Raw genomic sequence first — 17712 nt, 5'->3', positions numbered from 1 at the left:
CTCAGCGACCGACAATTTGTAATTGTGTCAGCCTATTTGTGTACGTGTGTGTGTGCGTGTAAATGATTTAAATCAAAAGTCTTAAAAAAATTTGAATTTTGACATTCAAACGCACATCGTATGCATGTTTCTCTGTGTGTTTGTTTGAATAAATATATATATATATATATATATGTATATGTATATATCTATCTATATCTTTATATTTGTATATATCTATAAAATGTTGTGTCGCTGCGCACATTTTGCGAGACAAGTGAAATTGTCTTTGTTTCGTTTGCAAGAAGCGTCTGCGGGGGCGCCTAAAGTGTAGAAATGAAGTTCCCTTCAAACGAAACATCGTTGCCCCCCTACACGGCGAAGTCAACGTCAACGTCGACGTCGACTGCGACTGCGACATCGCTACATAGCGGTGTCTGTGTGTGTTTGCTGTCTCGTTGCCTGTATGTATGTATGTGTATCAGTGCGCGTGTGTGAGTGGCAATGAACGTTGCCTAAAACAACAACAACAACAACCATAAAATCAACATACTTTTTTTTTTTATTTTGGAATATTTGCGCCGTCGTTAATTATACTATAGAGACGCCTGCAGCTGATGTGAAGATGATGTGTTGCTCGCTTGCTGATTGCCTGATAAATGCATACAAAATGCAAATTGAAATTTAGTGCAAAATAAACATATTTTAATAATACTTAGGTGTATCTCTCCCTCGCTCTCTCTCTCTTTCTTTCTATTATTCTCAGTAGCGGTGCATAAGTGAAGCAAATGTACACGAAGAGGCAACCGCTGACGACGCGCTGCGACGTCGGCTCTGCAGGACAGGTTTATCAGGGCAAAAATTTCACAAAAAGATACTGAGCCGTGTATATACATATGCATTCACCCTGTATTTTGCAAAGTGCGTGCTTGTGTGTGTGTATCAACTATGTGTGCAACAATAACAAAAACAACAGCAGCAACAACAACAACAACGACTAACATAGCAGCACGAGAAAGCAAAGTGAAATTTATTAAAGCAACAACAACAACACGCAATACCAATTCGAAACCGTTATTCAACAATTTCTTGAAATAAGTGAAAGAAGGCAAATACTGGTTTTTATATACACATACACACACATGTATGTATGTATGTGCATGTATATTTTAATGTTGAAAGAAATAACGACAACAACAACAACAACAACAAGAGCAGCAACAACTAAAAAGTTGCTGTGCGAGAAATTTGTACGTGTATTACCAGCGTGTGTGTGTGTGTGTGTGTAAGTACACACGTGTGTGTGCGTGGTGTCTTCAAACTGTGTGTAAGAGAAATAGTAAAACAACAAAGTGAAAAGCAATACTAAAAGGAATTAAAACAACAACAGCAACAACAACAACAAACAACCCCATTAACGGTACCAAACAATTACACAAAACGTGAACGCAACGTGAAATAACAGTAAAAGTCTTTTCAAAGAGCGCAACAAAAGCAACACGCGTGGGTGTCAACGTCACACGCACACACGCTCAACCAACAGCAGCAGCGGCGGCAGCGCAGCAGCAGCACAGCAGCAGCACAGCAGCAGCAGCACCCAAGGGGTGGCTGCAGGGAACAAAGGCAGCGTCCGGCTCTGCCACTCAGCTTTACAATTGAGCATATTTTCAAGGGCTCCAACAAGCGCGCGCTGCGTTTCAATTTAAATTATTGGAGGTGAGTTGTTGGTTTTTTCAGTGTGTGCCTTTAATTTTATTTGTTTTGTTTTTGTTTTTTTTTTTTTTTTAATAAATTTCGAACACGTCTCACCTCAAACTGTGCAAACAACAGACAATTTGTTTTTTGTGCAAATTTAATGGACGCGCGCTTTAATTAAAGCTCTTTGGCTAATGTCAAGAGAACGACAGCCAAAAGGGAGGGTTTAAGCCGCAGCTTACTTTATGCTTGGGCTTTAATATATGTATTTGGCAACGTTGACACCTGCTGATCTATTTTTCGATAAACCTTTCCTTTGCTCGTACGGAGAAACGTGATGTTTTAACCTTGCTGCCATCAACATATGTGTATGTATATGTATGTTTGTGTGTATGTATATGTATATGTATATATATGCATATGTATATGCATACAATTTTCTGCATCAATTGACTTCAATTTGCTTGGTTACCAAATTACGGTTAAGACTTAAAGTACCTTACTTTAATAACAGTTTCTGTTCCCCCTTTTTTTTGTACTTGTACTTGAGCTAATTGTCATACTGGGAGTATATTGAACCCATTGCAAATAGCTGGAGAGAGTTTTATTTTTTAAATCTACACAAAATTTTACATATTCTTTTGTAAAAAATATCCTTTTCTCATCTTTTACTTGGGAACATGTTAACATGTTAACTGAATGAAATATTTGTATATAATCCAAACAATAAGTTGAGCAAATCGCAACAAATGTTTCGTAATGTTTCTTTCTTAGTTTACAACAGATCGGCTCCTGAACAAGATCAATAATAATTCAATTCGAATGCTCAATCTTTATGTCGTAACCTACATAGAAAATACAAATCTATAACAGAACAGATAAGTAAAGACACAAACCTAGAGATAAGCAAGCGAAAGGCAAATAACGTCTTGTTCTTACACCCAAACATTGAACTAATTGTGGCAGGTGTAAAGGACAAATTCCCAGGCATATCTATTGCGTGATTATCTATATCTATCTATAAAATCACTTATGCCTTAAGCGAGCTGTGCTTTAAAATATACAGAGTTATCTAGTCTAGCTTATTTGCCTTAAATATATTATACAATAGAAGACTTTCTTTATTTCTTTCAGGCTTGCATTTTGGCTTTTGCTTAGTTTTTCAAAATCAAATTTAGCTCAAGCAAAAGTTAGCCTAACCTACCTTATCATTAAATTGGAGGAATCTCAAATGCGCAAAACTTCAAATTGCTGAAGCTTAAATAAGTTTGAGAAGCATAGAAAATGATACTCCAAACAATTCCTGTATTTGTGACTGATTTCTGCCCATTTCCCAATATTCCTTCCCATTGGCAAATCAATATTTCCCTGCCCATTAAGTTCAATTCATTTCTTGTCAAATCTCGTAGTAGCAGCTTTTTCAAGATATTTATTTTATATATATCTCTGAATATTCCTTCTTATGAACTCCTGCCAACTGAGTTTACTTCATTTCTTGTTAGATCTTTTATAAATATATTTCTTATTGATTTATTAATATTCGTTCCGCTTAATTCCTGCCAACTAAGGTTAAGTCAATTTTTATCAGATCTTTTCTAAAGCAATCATAAAATGTAATGGTAGTTTTTCTCTTCATGATATTTCTTACACATTTGACAAAATACCTTCCTATGAGAGATTAGTAGTACGAGAAAAGTCTTAGAAACTATATACATAAATTTCACACATATATTTCATATCTAGAACATCTTTTTCCTCGTAGAATATGTCCCATTTGATGCCTAACATAATTTGTGTTACAGTTATAATGCCCCCTCTTCAAGGGTACAAAAATAGAAGAAGTGCTGACAATGTTTGCCCAGCGATTTTATAATCTCTGCATGTGCAAGTGTGTGTGTGTGTATTTGTGTGTTTGTGTGCCTGTCGCTGTCTGTGTGTTGGTTTTGTTGTTTGTTTGCCGTCCACAAAAGTGAGAGCTGAAAAACTCAAAACTGATAATTGTTTAGAATTTTACTGTACAGCTGTGCGCGATTCGTTGGGGCTGATAATTATTTAGGCTCAAGTTATGTATGTTCACCTATCTCTCTCTCTCTCCCTCTCTCTGCTGTCTTTATCTATATGCACATTAGAGATGAGTCCGTGTCTCAGCTGAACACGATGAAAACACGAAACGCAAGTCATTTTGCAGTTAGCTTTATAAGTAGGTTAAAGCCAGATACCATTATGCTTAACATTTGTTACATTTACAAATTTCACATTCTGCGATTCCATTAGCAAGTATGTGTTGTTGGTAACATATGTATAAATGACAATATTCGATAAATCATCTCTAATGGGAACTTTGTATCTGTATCTGTGCCTGTATCTTAAACTGAATTCGTATCTCTATCTGTGCCTTGCACAGTATATGCATCTGTCCGCGTATCTGTATCTGTATCTGCATCTGCGTGTCACGAGCGAAAGACACGAAGACACGGTGCCAGCTCTAAGCCCCTTAATTCTTTAGTGCGCGCTTAAACGGTTTCTGTAGCTCAGTTTTTGCCTTGTTAAAGCTTAAAGCAGCGTTCCAGCAACCGGTTTGTTTCGAAACACAATAGAACTAAAGAACTGTTTGCTTATATCGTGAGTTGGCAACAAACTTTGCCACTTAAATACATATAAGTATATATATATATATATATAAATATGCATGCACATAGATACAATATGCAGGTTGGATTTATTTATAGTATATAGCATATATATATATCTGCTCGAAAAGAGCTTGAACTTTCGGATATCTTTAGTCAAGATTTTAGCTATTTTCGAAAAGTGTTCACATAAATATATCAGAGGGCGTTTTCTGAGCAGGCGGAACCAGTTCACAAAATCGAACTAGAACAAACTTTCACAGTTCAGTCAAGTTTTATATTATTAAAAAACTATAAAAGTTAGTTTCTCTTTTTGTGCATGTTAACAATCCAAGTCTTAACTCATTTGCTGACTGGCCAAAAAAAAAGAAGAAAATTCATAGTAATAAGAATTACAATTTAAAAAGTTCATTAATTTTATGAATAATTCCAATGAATCATGCTTTTGATTGTTTGCCGATCATTTTACCAAAATGAAAATACTTTCAAAGCAAATTACGTTTGTCATCAAAAATGTTTTATTTTTATTACGTTTAGCTCTTTTAAGTCTATTCGTAGTATCTGTTAATGATTGCCTTGACGAGGAGGGGGGCAGGGTGAAGCAGAGGGGAGCGGTAAGCCAAAGTTGCGGAACTAGAGCTCAGATTTCGGCTGGCATATTTCACAGAAATGGCAATGACCCCTCAACACACATTTCAGACTTTAAACAGATTCAATTAAGTTAATTTCAAGTTTTTCACCTGCCCAAATAAATAAAAAAAAGAATGTTGATTACCTAAAAGGTTGCTAATGTTAAATTTGAATCATTTTTTTGTTAACTGAATAAATAGAATCAAAAGCTGTCAACTTGTTGATTGAAATAATTCTATTTTTTATAGTTAGTTATGGCCAAATTCTAAGAGAAAGTCATCTGTAGTCTAGTTTCAAGAGAATCTAGCTTTATAACTTTGTGTAATGGGATATATCTTTGCGGTTTGCCGACATCTTGTTAGCCTTGTCTCTTAGCTGCATTATCTGACGGGGAAATACTTTTATCGGTGTGCATAATATTGTGGTCAGACGCAGTTGCTAGTCGGATGTGGCTCAGTTGCAATAATATCCATGTTTTCACTCTGCGAACAGGGTATAACAACTGGAACATTATGTTATTAACATAATTAAGCATGTTCAGATTTGTAAGCCTTCCATTTAATACACTTTCCATTTCACACTCTGAAAGATATCTTAAATTATCCCACTCCGAAAAAGGAGCTCTGCTATTTCGAGAGCATTTTAGAAAAATGTCAGATTGGGTTTTTTAAAGAAAATTCTCATCCATAAAATGTGCTTGCTTGATTTTCCTCCTGTTTCCTAACAGTTTGACAGTTTGAGAGTCAATGCCATGGGCGTACAGTTTCAGATTCATCAACTCAGTTATTAAGAATATTTCCCCCTGTTTTTGGCAGTTAACATACTGTTAACAGAGCAAAGTCGGTTGGCCCCAATTGCAAAGTACTTACTCTTAAGCGTTAGAGTAAAGCTGATCAGTTTTGCCTTACCTAATAAATATGGTGCATATTTCTGATAAGTGATACCGTAATTATTTATGGCATTTTGTGATACGATATGATGTAACAATCAATATTTTGACAACGTGCTGTTTAACAGCCTGTCACAAATAACATATGTAATGCTTTACAGAACACTTGAGTGCAAAGCATCGATTTGGTATGATAGAGCGCGCGCGGTTAAAAGGGACAAAGCGAGAGAGAGAGAGAGGGAGAAGGGAAGAGAAAAAAAGAGCAAATAGATTAACAAGCAAGTTCTGTACGTTCGTCTCATCGTCTGCCGCGAGCGTATTACAACATTTGCGCGCCGCAGCGACGACATAAATTCTACAGCTACTGCCGTGAAATCAACGTTGACTGCGCTGCGCTAACGTTTCGTTGTGTTCCGTTCATGTGCCGTTGGCCCCCAAAGGCGAATAAACGACAATAACGAAAACAGAAACAAAAACAAAAGCAGCGGCAACTGCTCCGTCGCTGATCGTTAGCGTCATCGTCGACGTCGACGTCGACGTCGTCGTTGCTCAGCTTAATTTGGCTTTGTTGGCGTTACAAAAGTTCGGTCTTTGTGTTGTTATTGTTGTTATTTGTGTTGCTTTTAAAAATGTTTATCTTACAATAATAAAGAACATTTTGTACACATGTTTTTTTTATTTTTTTTTTGTATTATACAAATGCATTTGGTAAATACATGCCCATTATCGATTTGAGTTGCAATTAGTGGCTTATCATTTTACTGACCAACGCAAATTTAACTGTAAATCTGGCCTGCTTGGCCTCAAAATGGCATTAGTTGTAAGAGATAATGTAATGGAAGTGCAGCTAGAAATTCAATTTAGTTTATTTGCATACCAAATCTTAGAATCATTTTCACTCATTCAAAACATTTTTCCATATATTTCGAGGTAAAAAATCTACTTACATAAATCTTTACTCTTAACTTTTGTCAACTTTTGACTTCTATGGATTAATTTAGTTTCTTTGTCTGCCAAAATTTAGAAAATATAGTTCCTCTTCCCAATTTCGATTCCGTTCAAGAATTGCGAGAGCTGTTTCAAATTCTATATATTCCGGTTTTAGTTCAAGCAATGAAAAATTATTGCCAACATCTACTTTACAATGTTTATTAAATTCATCTGCATTTTTCAGAATATATTTGACATTTCCCACATTTTTAAATGTTTTTACCTTTATCCAAGGATCTACGATTAACCTATGACAAGTTTTATATATACAAGAGCATAGTGATACATATATTTTAGACGGGCTTTGACTGTAATTAATAAAATTGCGTGTTTTTCCAAGCAAAGTGTTTTGTGTTTTCCCCAAATTAATCAAGTAAATGTTTATTTACAGATGCTGAATGTGGTCAATATTTTCAATAGGTGTTCCAAAATCATTGGACTATAAGTCACAAAGGTAAATATTGTTGATTTGTAATTTTTAAACGAAAGCTCAGTTTCCTATTCTTTTTCGATTTGTAGAGTAGTTATCGAAATTCCATCCAAAATTTTTCTAGCAACAACTTTAAAACTAAAAAAGGGAAATGTCTATATCTGTAAGCTATTCATACGGATCGAGAATACATATGCTATAACAAGTTCTCGGCTTCGTCTAAACATTTCACATTTGATGAAAATATTATATTATTTAGTGCAAGCGTATTAAATTAGGGTTTAGTGAATGCCGCTTATTAAGTTTTATACTTGTTTTTTTTATACATTTATTTAGCATTTTAATTTGACTCATGTTGCTGTTTTCTTATTTATTGTTTTTGCTCTGGTTTTCTGTTTTTTTTTTTAATTTAACAATTTCACATTTCGCAAAAGTTCGTTGTGCTCTTACGTCGCCGCTAAATATTGTGCGCGGCATTGTTCCGTTCCGTTCCGTTTCATTTCATTCCGTTTTGTTTCGTTCGTACGTCGCGACGACGCAACATCGTTCACACATTGTGCACATGTATGCACAAATATACAAACATGCACACACACACACACACACACACACGCATGTGCATGCATATACTTATTTATATTACTTGCAATAACAACAACAAAAATGCGTCACAATTTATTTACACTTTTGCTAGCGGCAATGGCAGCACACACACACACACACACACACGAGAGTCGTCGAATGTTTGTATTGCATGTATGCATGTATGGGTATATTAGGCCTTGACCTCTACAATCGACATCCCACAACTCTGCCGCAGTTTCTTCGCTGACTGCGCTGCGCTTTTGGCTTTTGAGGGCAACGAAGTTGCTTTTCTTCGTATTAAATGTAATTGCTTTTCGTTTGATTATCAATTATTTGTTTGTTTACAGTGCAAGCAATTGAAATTTCTACAAAATACAAGCGGCGCATCATAAAAATGCTCATTCGCAATATACATACATACATATATTCTTGTCTTGAAGCTAATTTGTGGTTGCAATAACAGACTTGATTGCGTTACATAGTTGTACATACATAAGTACATACATACATACATACATATGAACATATGTATACAAATGTTTGGAACTGTAGTTGCTGAGGAAGTTTAACGAGAAAACGGTTGTTGTTGTTGAACAATGCATATATACATTTTTTATAAAATAATTAATGTTGATCTGCACGGATTGTGTTGGAAAATACATTACATTACATTTGAACCTTTTTAGACATTTTTCATCGATTTGACATTCGATTGCCAAACAAAAACAATAAGAAGATGAAGAAGAATCAGTATATACTAAACTTCTCTGACATACTTACAAAATACAATTTACGGTAAATGTTTACTTTAGCAGATTTGCATAGGGAACTGTGAATAGCCCAAATGTAAATAAAATGTTAACACACTGTTAAGTGCACCAATTTAACATTAAATCTCTAAACATTCTGCCTGTTGTTTTTGGTTGCACTGTAAAAAGCGTTCGGCACGCAGATGTTTTATCTAGGCACAATATTTTTTACAGTAAGTGTATATGCTTGTGTGTGTGTGTGTGTGTGTGTGTTTATTTCCATTTCAAGTTTTGTTTACTTTTCATATCTAGTCTTATCAGTAACACGTGAGTTTTTGTTGTTGCTAGTTGGGATTGTATTCATTAATTTTATTTTCACCTGCCCATTAACTAGTTAATGACAGCTTTAAATATAAGCCCAGTATTAGCAACTAAATGGGGCATCATGTTGCATGGACTTTGACTATCGCAACTTATTATGCCTTTATCTAAACTCGCTTTAATTGTTGTTTTTTTTTCCATTTGCTTTCTTTTGTTTTGGTTTCCTTTAGTTGGGCTACTTAAACTAATGCGATTTTAATGATTTTATGTAGAACACCTTAATACTAGCATAATTGAATATTTCTTTATATTTGTTAGATTATTATAGGGTATAATCGGTTTGTCAAGGTGCCTGGGATGTATATATTTATATATATCAACAATGTTAACCTTAATAAAATAATAATATATTGAACATAAGCAGCTAAACAAGTTGAAATGTACGTCCAATTGTTCAAATAAGGCAATTTGTATTTTCTGCTGGTTTCACATAAATTTCGTTTCATAGGGGTAGTTCTCATTATTATAAGTATGTGGATTTCTGAAGAAAAGAAGGTTGTTCAATGATAATACGTGAAATTGTTGATGCAAAGCCAACATTAAGCAGAGCTTTAGGTTCAAGCAAAACCGGAAACTTACATTTATTTTTAACGTTTTGATTTAGTTTCTGGCATATTCTTTAAGCAAACGTTGAGCTGGTGATTGAAATTTCATTTAATTAGCTTGCAAAAGCTATAATAATAATAATAATTAGTGTACTTCCTTTTATCATGTTTTTGGCATATGATACGATTTGTAATTCAAAATCGTTTATTTATTATTATTACAGTTACAATGGACCCGAACAGGCATAACGAATATCAAACGCATCATCATCAAACTCCCCACCCACTGCAGCACCTGCAGCATCAGCATGCGCATGCGTATCCACAACATGCGGTGCATAACCACATACACCACCAACAACAGCAGCAACAACAGCAACAACAACAACCACCTGCAGCAGCACCACAACAACAACAACAACAGCAGCAGCAACACCTGCCACCTCATCCGCATTACCAACCGAGTCAACAGTCAATCAATTACCACAGCGCACAGCCAGCGGATGCGGAACGCTCCCGTGCCGCCATTTATGTGATGGGTGGACGTGCCGGAGGTGGAGGTGGAGGTGGTGCTAGCGGTGCTGCTGGTGGAGCAGCAGCATCTGTTATGCCGCCAACAGGTGCTGCTGCCTCGACATCTGGTGGCGATCCTCATTTGCAATATTACACCTCCAACCGCGAACTGAGTGTCGGCAAGAGGTCCGTCGAGGCGACACCTCCACATCCCTGCTGGCAGTACAAGACGGTGCATGTCGGTGCCTCCAGCCAGCCAACTGGCGCTGCGCCCGTGCCGCGCCACCACAGCAGCACGCTCTACAACGCGCCCTACTGGCCGCCGCAGGATGAGAAGCAGCAGCCGCAGCAGCAGTCGCAGTCGCACTTGGTGCATCCGCAGCAGCAGCCGCGTTTGGGCTACGGCAAGTCGCATGGCACAAGTGCAATCAGCAGCAGCGGGAGCGGGAATGGAAGCCAGCGCTACTACGAGGACAGCGGTAAATACTCGGCGACAGTTGCGGGTGCCAAGCTGGTCGGCTATGCGCCCGAGGCAGCCGCTCGCTACGAGCCAATGGATCATGTGGTGAATCCCAGCAACGCGTTGCTGGGCACCACGGATCAGCAGCCTAGTCCCAACTATGCGCGCAAGTGTCCGCAACACTACGAGCCGCCAACCGAGCAGCGCAGCGCTGCGGCACCTTCAACCATCAATCATCATCTGACGCCTGCGCAGCCTGCACAGCCTCCACAACAACCGCAGCAGCAGCATCAGAGTCTGTACATGCCACCGAATTTTCAAAATACCGTGCACAATGCCATTGAAAAGTATGTGCGAGAGACGGCGCCGGCGCCCAATTTGGATTACAGACGCACAGGCGCCAGCTTCCCACGGCCCACAGTCAATTATTATGCTGCAACAGGTGGCAGCGGCAGCGGCAGCAGCAGCAGCGTTGCAAGCGCCAAATTGGAGCCAGAGCCGCCAGCTCTGACGCGTGCATCGCTCTATCATAATCCCTACAGCAATCCGGCCTCCCGTCTGGAGCAGGAGCAGTCGTCGGCCGTGGGTGTTGCGGTCAGTTCACGTGATCCGTCGCCTGCCCTGGCGCATGCCTATCCCACCAAGTACGGCAAGCTATTGCCGCAGCAGCAGCATGGCACGCCGACGGCAACGGCGCCGCCGCCGCCGCCGCTTCCATTGTCCGCAGACGTACAAAGACGCAGTTCCTTTAGCTCGACGCCCAGCTATGCCTCGTATTATCATCATGGCACGCCGTCCCCGGCCGCTGCCCAGGTGGCCTCGCCCACGCCGGCCCAGCAGCTGTACAATCACACGCCGCCGCCCACGAGCGGCACAGCAACCGCCTCGAATTACTCCACGCTGCAGGTGTATCCGCACGGGCCGGACATCTGCTGCCAGCCGCCGCCGCCGTCGGTGACTGCCAAATCAGCTCTGCCGTCGGCTGCCAAGAAGAGCGCTGCCACCGTGAAGCCCAACTATCGGGCGCTGATCAACGACATGCTCAAGCGCAACACGGCCAGCGAGCAGGAGCTCAATCTGCAGATTATCAAGAAGACGCTGAAAATGGAGACGGCGGAAAGTCGTCTAGCCGCAACTTCCGCCCGCCACTCGCCAGTCACAATTACAGTTCCTTCTTTACCTGCGCCCGTTATACAACAGGTGCCACTGCCACAGGTGCAGCCGCAGCCTATGCCGTTGCCGTTGCCCAACCCGCCTGCCGCCCACTCACCGCTGGACCTGTCCATGCGCACAATCAAACAGACCGCCGACTCCACAGACTACAAATATCAGCGCACGCTGACGGAGTCGACGGCCACGGCCACGCCACAGGTGCCGGGCACAGGTCTGGGTCTGCCTCGCTTTGATATAACGCCAAACTTTGCGCGCAGCAACCGAACTGCGCCCGGCACGCCGGCAGCGGCGACGGCTGTGATACGCCAGGCGCCGGCGAGCACCGCTGCGGCGGCGGCAGCTGCCGTGGCTGCCTCACCTGAGGCCACGCCCATGCTGATCAAGGCGGCGCAGCAGCTGCGTCCAAGCGTGCTGGAAACGAATCCCTTTGCCAAGCGACCGCAACTGCCACCTGAGACGAGCATCAGGCCGTTGCCCACGCCCAGCACAACCGAAGCAGGCACGAGCACGGCGGGCACAGCGAGTGCCCACAACAGCAGCAACCCCAACTATCTGGGCCGCAAGCGGCATCTGCAGGAGTACAATCAGGCGACGGCTGCGGCGGCGGCAGCAGCTGCTGCGGCAACAGCTGCGGCGGCAGCCAAGCAAACCCGGCTGGAAGCGCCTCCAGCAACTGGCATGGTCGCCGCCTCTGTGCCGGTCATAGCCGTCAATGAGCAGGCCGCGGTCGCTAAGAGGTTGGAGCAGACGTCGGGTAGCCGCATCATCGTATGTCCACAGCCCAAACAGGAACCGATGCTGGTGCCGAAGACGGAGCCACGCATACGCACCAAGGCGGAGCTGAAAGGATTCACTTTCACGCCGCCGGTGCTGGCTCTTGCTAGCTCGACAACAACAACGACTCCCGTTGCACCAACTGGAGCTGCTGAATCCACAGCAGCTCCAGCAGCTGCTCTACCATCTGCGCCACATCCCAGTCAGCAGACAAATCACATACAAATCAAATTGGAGCCGGCGCCCACGCCTGAGCTCGAACTGGAGGATGCCAGCGCGACGAGCTTCAACAGCAACAGCCTCCTGGACTGGGGCAGCACCTGCAACAATCTCGTCGAGCAGCTGCTGACCAAAGTGATGCCCGTCAAGACAAACTCCGTCCAATTAGCGACGTCAGCCAACGAAAGCGTTGCGTCTGCCATTCTGCCCACCAGCCGCATCAAGCTGGAGCTGAGCGAGGATGATCTGCCCGTGGCGCGCATACTCAAGCGTCAGCCGTTGCCGGCGGATGCCGAGTCGGCGGCAACAACAACCACACAGGTGACCAATACGACGACCACAAATGGCAACGTGTTCGGCGGAGCCCAGAAGAAGATGAGCAAGTCGGACCGCGAGAAGAAGCGACTGATGCAGGAGCAGCGCATTGCGGCACGTCTGGCCCCAACGGCGGGCCAGAGCAGCAGCTCCGAGAGCGACACCACGGAGCTGCACAAGCGCAAGACGGCCAGGCAGAAGAAGCCGCTGATGCGCAAGGGCAAACCGCGTCGCACAGACGAAAAGGAGAAGCAACTGCAGCAGCGGGAGCAGCAGAGCAGCGACGAGGAGCAGGAGCAGGACGGAGCCAACAGTTCAAGCGAGGCAAAGAGCTGCATGAAGAACCTGGTGAAGAAGACGAGGATAGCCACGGCTAAGGAAAACAAAGTGCAATATACAAGTGGAAAGTGCAAAAAGAAGATGGGCGAAAAGCAACGCGAGAAGGAGCAGGAACAGGAGCTGGAGCAGGATGAGAAGAGCAGCTCGAGCAAGGCCAGCAATAGCGATGAGGAGCAGCAACAGCAGCAGGAGGAGCAAGACGATGAGGATGAAGAGGACGAAGAGGATGACGACGACGAGGAAGAGGAAGAGGACGCCAGAGAAGGGAATCAAGCCAAGCGCAAGCCAAAAACCTCATTAAAAACTCGCATCGCACCAAACACCATGACCAGATCCAAGCGGAAAAAGGAACTGGAGCTGCAGCTGGCCAACAGCAAGGTTCTGCGCAACGAGAAAATCATACGGAACTCAACGACAAAGATCAAGCGCAAATATGTGCGTAAACTGGTGCCCGATGCCAAGAAGGAAATGATGATCACGCGGCTGCGCAACAAGCGTGACTCGGTCGTCGATCTGGCCCAGCTGAATGGACGCAAGTTGAAGGGCAATACCAAGTCTGGGACGACCAACAACAACAGCAGCAAAGCTAATCCCTCGCCGCAGCAGCAGCTATTTCTGGAGGAATACCGCTATAAGCTGGCGCTGAAGATACCCCAACGCTTGATCTCCATCAACAAGCTGAACAAGCTGCCGCACGTGGCCGCCTCGTTGCCGGATCTGGAGCGCGGGCGTCATCTCACGCAAGAAATGGCCTGCTTCAAGTCCACGCGAGGCCGCAAGCCGCGCTCCAAGCTGCAACAACAGCAATCGCAGCAACAGCAGCAGCAGAAGGCGACGCCCAAGTCCATCATCGATGTGCTGCATCTGCGCGTCACCAGCAATGGCAGCCAGCAACTCAGCAAGAATGGCACCTCGCAGCTGTCCAACTGCGCCACGAGTCTGCAGAACTATAGCGAAGCCTCGCAGACCTCCGCCTCGAATTCGCTGTACGAGCAGCTGCAGGAGACGACGGAGCACAGTCTGGAGGACAGCACGGGCAAGCGGCACTTTAGCATCTTCGATACGAAGGTGCTGCAGAGCAAGACGCGCACGGAGTCCAAGCTGCAGCAGCGCCGCGAGATCATACGGGAGATCTTTGTGGGCACGGAGCGTCCGGCCTCGGCGCCGCCGGAGTGTGCACAGCAGCAGGCGGCGGGCGAGGGTGAGGGCTCCACGTTGAGCTACCAGCAGTACGAGGACTTTCTAGAGCAAATGAATTGCATTGTCAGCGCCGACAATAACAAGCTGGCCAGGCACAGACACAACGATGAGTCCAAGAAGAAGACTGATACGCCCGGCATTGCCACAACTGCCGCACACTGTCCGCACAAGCGCAAGTATCTGCGGCGCAAGGGCAGCTCCGGCTTTGACTATATACGCAAGAAGAAGAGACCCACGCATCACCACAACAACACCAGCACGAGCACCACCATCACGAGTACGCCCAATGCCACGGCCGGGGAGCAAGCGACGCCCAGTCTTGGCGCCTCCTTCGCGGCCATGGACGCGGCGGAGTCGGCGGCGGCTGATGAACGTCTCGATGATACGGACAGCACCATAGCGGGCAGCAGCTCCCATTTGCCGATCAAGATCAAAACCGAAATGGATGTGTACCGGGAGATACAGAAATGGGTGCTCAACAAGGGCGTCGGCCAGAGCACCATGCACAAGGCGGCGCGTCAGGGACTCATTGATGTGGTTGTCTATTGCCTGGATCGCATGGGCATGAATCCGGATCTGAAGGACAATGCCGGCTATACGCCGCTGCACGAGGCCTGCACCCAGGGTTGGCTAGAGATTGCCCGGATTCTGTTGCAGTTCGGTGCCAATCACTCGGAAGCCGCCCAATCTGGCATTCGACCACTGCACGGCGCCATCGAGAATGACCACGAGGAGGTGGTGCGTCTACTATTATCCTATGGCGCTGATCCGTTGCTGGCAACGTACTCAGGTGAGATGAGGGCCAATAACTAGCTGTAAAATCTATGATATTTTCTGAAAGATAAGTGCTCTTAGTTATTAATTAGAGTTGAACCTCCATATGTTCTCTTTCTATATTAATCTTCCTCTCCTTAACAATCCAATCTTCCTCTCTTTAACAAAGCGATGGAGACTTGTTATTTGCCTCTCTATCTACCTCTCTTTAATACTTCTACAGAGCTTTTATCTTTTATTGTATAACCTTAAGCTTCAGTCCTCCATTATGGATTACGTATCTCTTTCAATCATCCTCTCATTAGCAAAGCGATAGTCTCTTATCTTTCCCTTACAATCTGCTACTCTTTAATAAAGCTACAGATCTCTTATCTGTTATTGCATTACCTTTGTCTTCCAACCTGCCTCTCTTTATTAAGGCTAAAGAACTCTTATCTGTTATTGTACTTTCTTTCGCTTTCAATCTTTCCTTACCCGTCCTACCTTTCTCTTCCAATCTTGCGCTCCCTTAACTTGCTCAAGAAATAACGTAACGCTCTCTTTTTCCAGGCCAAACCCCACTCATGTTAGCTTCAAGCAAATTGATGTGCGGCATCTTGAGCTCTCACCTCAGCGATGCACAAAGTGCGGCCGCTGACATAAAACCAATGCGATTTCCGGGACCCTGGCAGATATTTGGTAATTACACTATTTCAATACACTGTAACAGATCAATAAAATATCGTTTTGTTTTTTATGGTTATAGATAAGAAGGAAAACGGTTTTGATATATTCGATAATGTACCGAATACAGCATGTGATATGAGCAGAGCTCAACCTAGAGGAAGGCGAAGGCAAGAACGCGGACCTGACGACAACGAGAATCCGGCAAAGCCCAAGACCCACAGTACCAACAACAACAGCAACAACCACAACAACAACAACAACAACAATATGAACGGACTAGCACGGGAAGGTGGTGAGGAGAGTAAAGAGACAGTTAAACAAAATGGGGAGATGAGCGCAAAGACTGCTACAAAACCAATAACAACAACAACAACAACAACAACAACAACAGCAACAGCAACAACAATAGGCACAGCAACAAAATCGGAAACAACAGCGACTACGGTGAAAATGGAGCCGGGTGCGGGCTTTGAGGATACAAACAACAACAAAAACAATGATATTAACGTTGAGCAAAATGTAACGAGCGTTGTGAATGGCAATGAGGTTAAACGGGAACCACAAGACGAGGACGACAATTTGAATATGAATACAAATATGAATGTGAATGTGAAGCATAATGATCACATTGATAGCATTGATAACGATAATGATAATGATGATGACGAGGACGAAGAGACGTTGGCGGACGAATTGAACGGTGATATTTTTAAATTTGAAGAGGCCGATGTGCCCTTGCCACCACTGTACTTGCTCAAAGACGAGGGCAGTGATAAATGGGTACTCTTAAATGATTTGTGCAATTTACTTAAGGTTAAATCAAAGGATACGCTGCTTAACAAGGTAAGCTGCTCAATCAATTCGGCAGACAAATCAAATCCATTTAACATATGATTTTATTTTGCGCAGATCTGCCCGAATGGCCAGGCCCTGGCCAGCACACAGAAGCAGCTGCTGCGGGAGTTCAAAATCGATGACTTCCTGGAGCAGGCGACGTGCCTGCAGCTGCTGTGCGCCGGCGAGAAGCTGAACATGTTCAGCTCCTCGAAGGTTGTGCTCATCAGATACAACGACAGCGTCAAGAACTTGTTGGGCGTTAAAACAATTTTAATGAAATTTTAGAACGAGTATGTCGTGAATTTTAAGGCATTAGAGAATACATGATAATGCACTAACTATTAGAGTGTGTGTCTACATATATATATATATATAAATAATACTAATAGTATAGAGTTTATATATATATATATATATTTTAGCCGATAATTTTAGTGGTCAGTTTTACGTCTTTGTCTTTGGAAGACAGTCTTTTATAAAAAAAAAAAAACAATTAGAACTAAGTGCAAAGTGATACAAAGGTGCTATACCCACACATTCAAAAAGAGGACAGAATATTATAAAAAAAAGAGAGAAGGACAAACAAGAAGTATGAAAAAAGCAACGCAAATCGGTCGATGCCAGGTTTTGGCAGTCGGAGAGCACCCGATAAATCAGCTAATCGAAATCTAATATACCTAGGCCTAATTGTGTAATGTAATCTATGGTTTTTAACGAAACAAGCTAGCAAAAAAACAAAACAAAAACAAAACAAAATAATAATTTAGATATTAATTAACGAAAATATAAAAGAATAGTCTTAAGTAAAGCAACAAAGGTGTATTTATGTATTATGTATTTTTAAATGAAATTATTACACATAACAAACAAAATCATATATGAATATATACATAAATACATATATATATGTATATATTTGTGTATATATTTATATTGATA

General features: G+C 42.9%; 1 protein-coding gene across 1 annotated transcript; it reads left to right on the top strand.

Annotated features, from left to right (window-relative positions):
* The first annotated feature begins 1524 nt into the window (after positions 1-1524).
* LOC115770355 lies at positions 1525-17622 on the top strand. The gene is made up of 6 exons (XM_030715593.1): positions 1525-1695; positions 7205-7267; positions 9728-15286; positions 15820-15948; positions 16016-16779; positions 16846-17622. The coding sequence occupies exons 3-6, from the start codon at positions 9733-9735 to the stop codon at positions 17056-17058; spliced, it is 6660 nt and encodes a 2219-aa protein (XP_030571453.1). The 5' UTR covers positions 1525-1695; positions 7205-7267; positions 9728-9732; the 3' UTR covers positions 17059-17622.
* The last annotated feature ends 90 nt before the right edge of the window (positions 17623-17712 follow it).

The sequence above is a fragment of the Drosophila novamexicana genome, unplaced genomic scaffold (genome assembly GCF_003285875.2).
Source record: "Drosophila novamexicana strain 15010-1031.04,08,12 unplaced genomic scaffold, DnovRS2.1 tig00004555-arrow-pilon, whole genome shotgun sequence".
In the NCBI taxonomy this organism is placed as follows: Eukaryota; Metazoa; Arthropoda; class Insecta; order Diptera; family Drosophilidae; genus Drosophila; species Drosophila novamexicana.
This window is presented reverse-complemented; position numbering and strand designations above follow the sequence as displayed.

Bases quoted from the DNA above. Each gene is read 5' to 3' on its own strand.
- LOC115770355 (XM_030715593.1), top strand. From the start codon at position 9,733: ATGGACCCGAACAGGCATAACGAATATCAAACGCATCATCATCAAACT. The intron at 15,949-16,015 runs GTAATTACACTA...TTATGGTTATAG, and splicing joins GGGACCCTGGCAGATATTTG to ATAAGAAGGAAAACGGTTTT. The intron at 16,780-16,845 runs GTAAGCTGCTCA...TATTTTGCGCAG, and splicing joins AGGATACGCTGCTTAACAAG to ATCTGCCCGAATGGCCAGGC.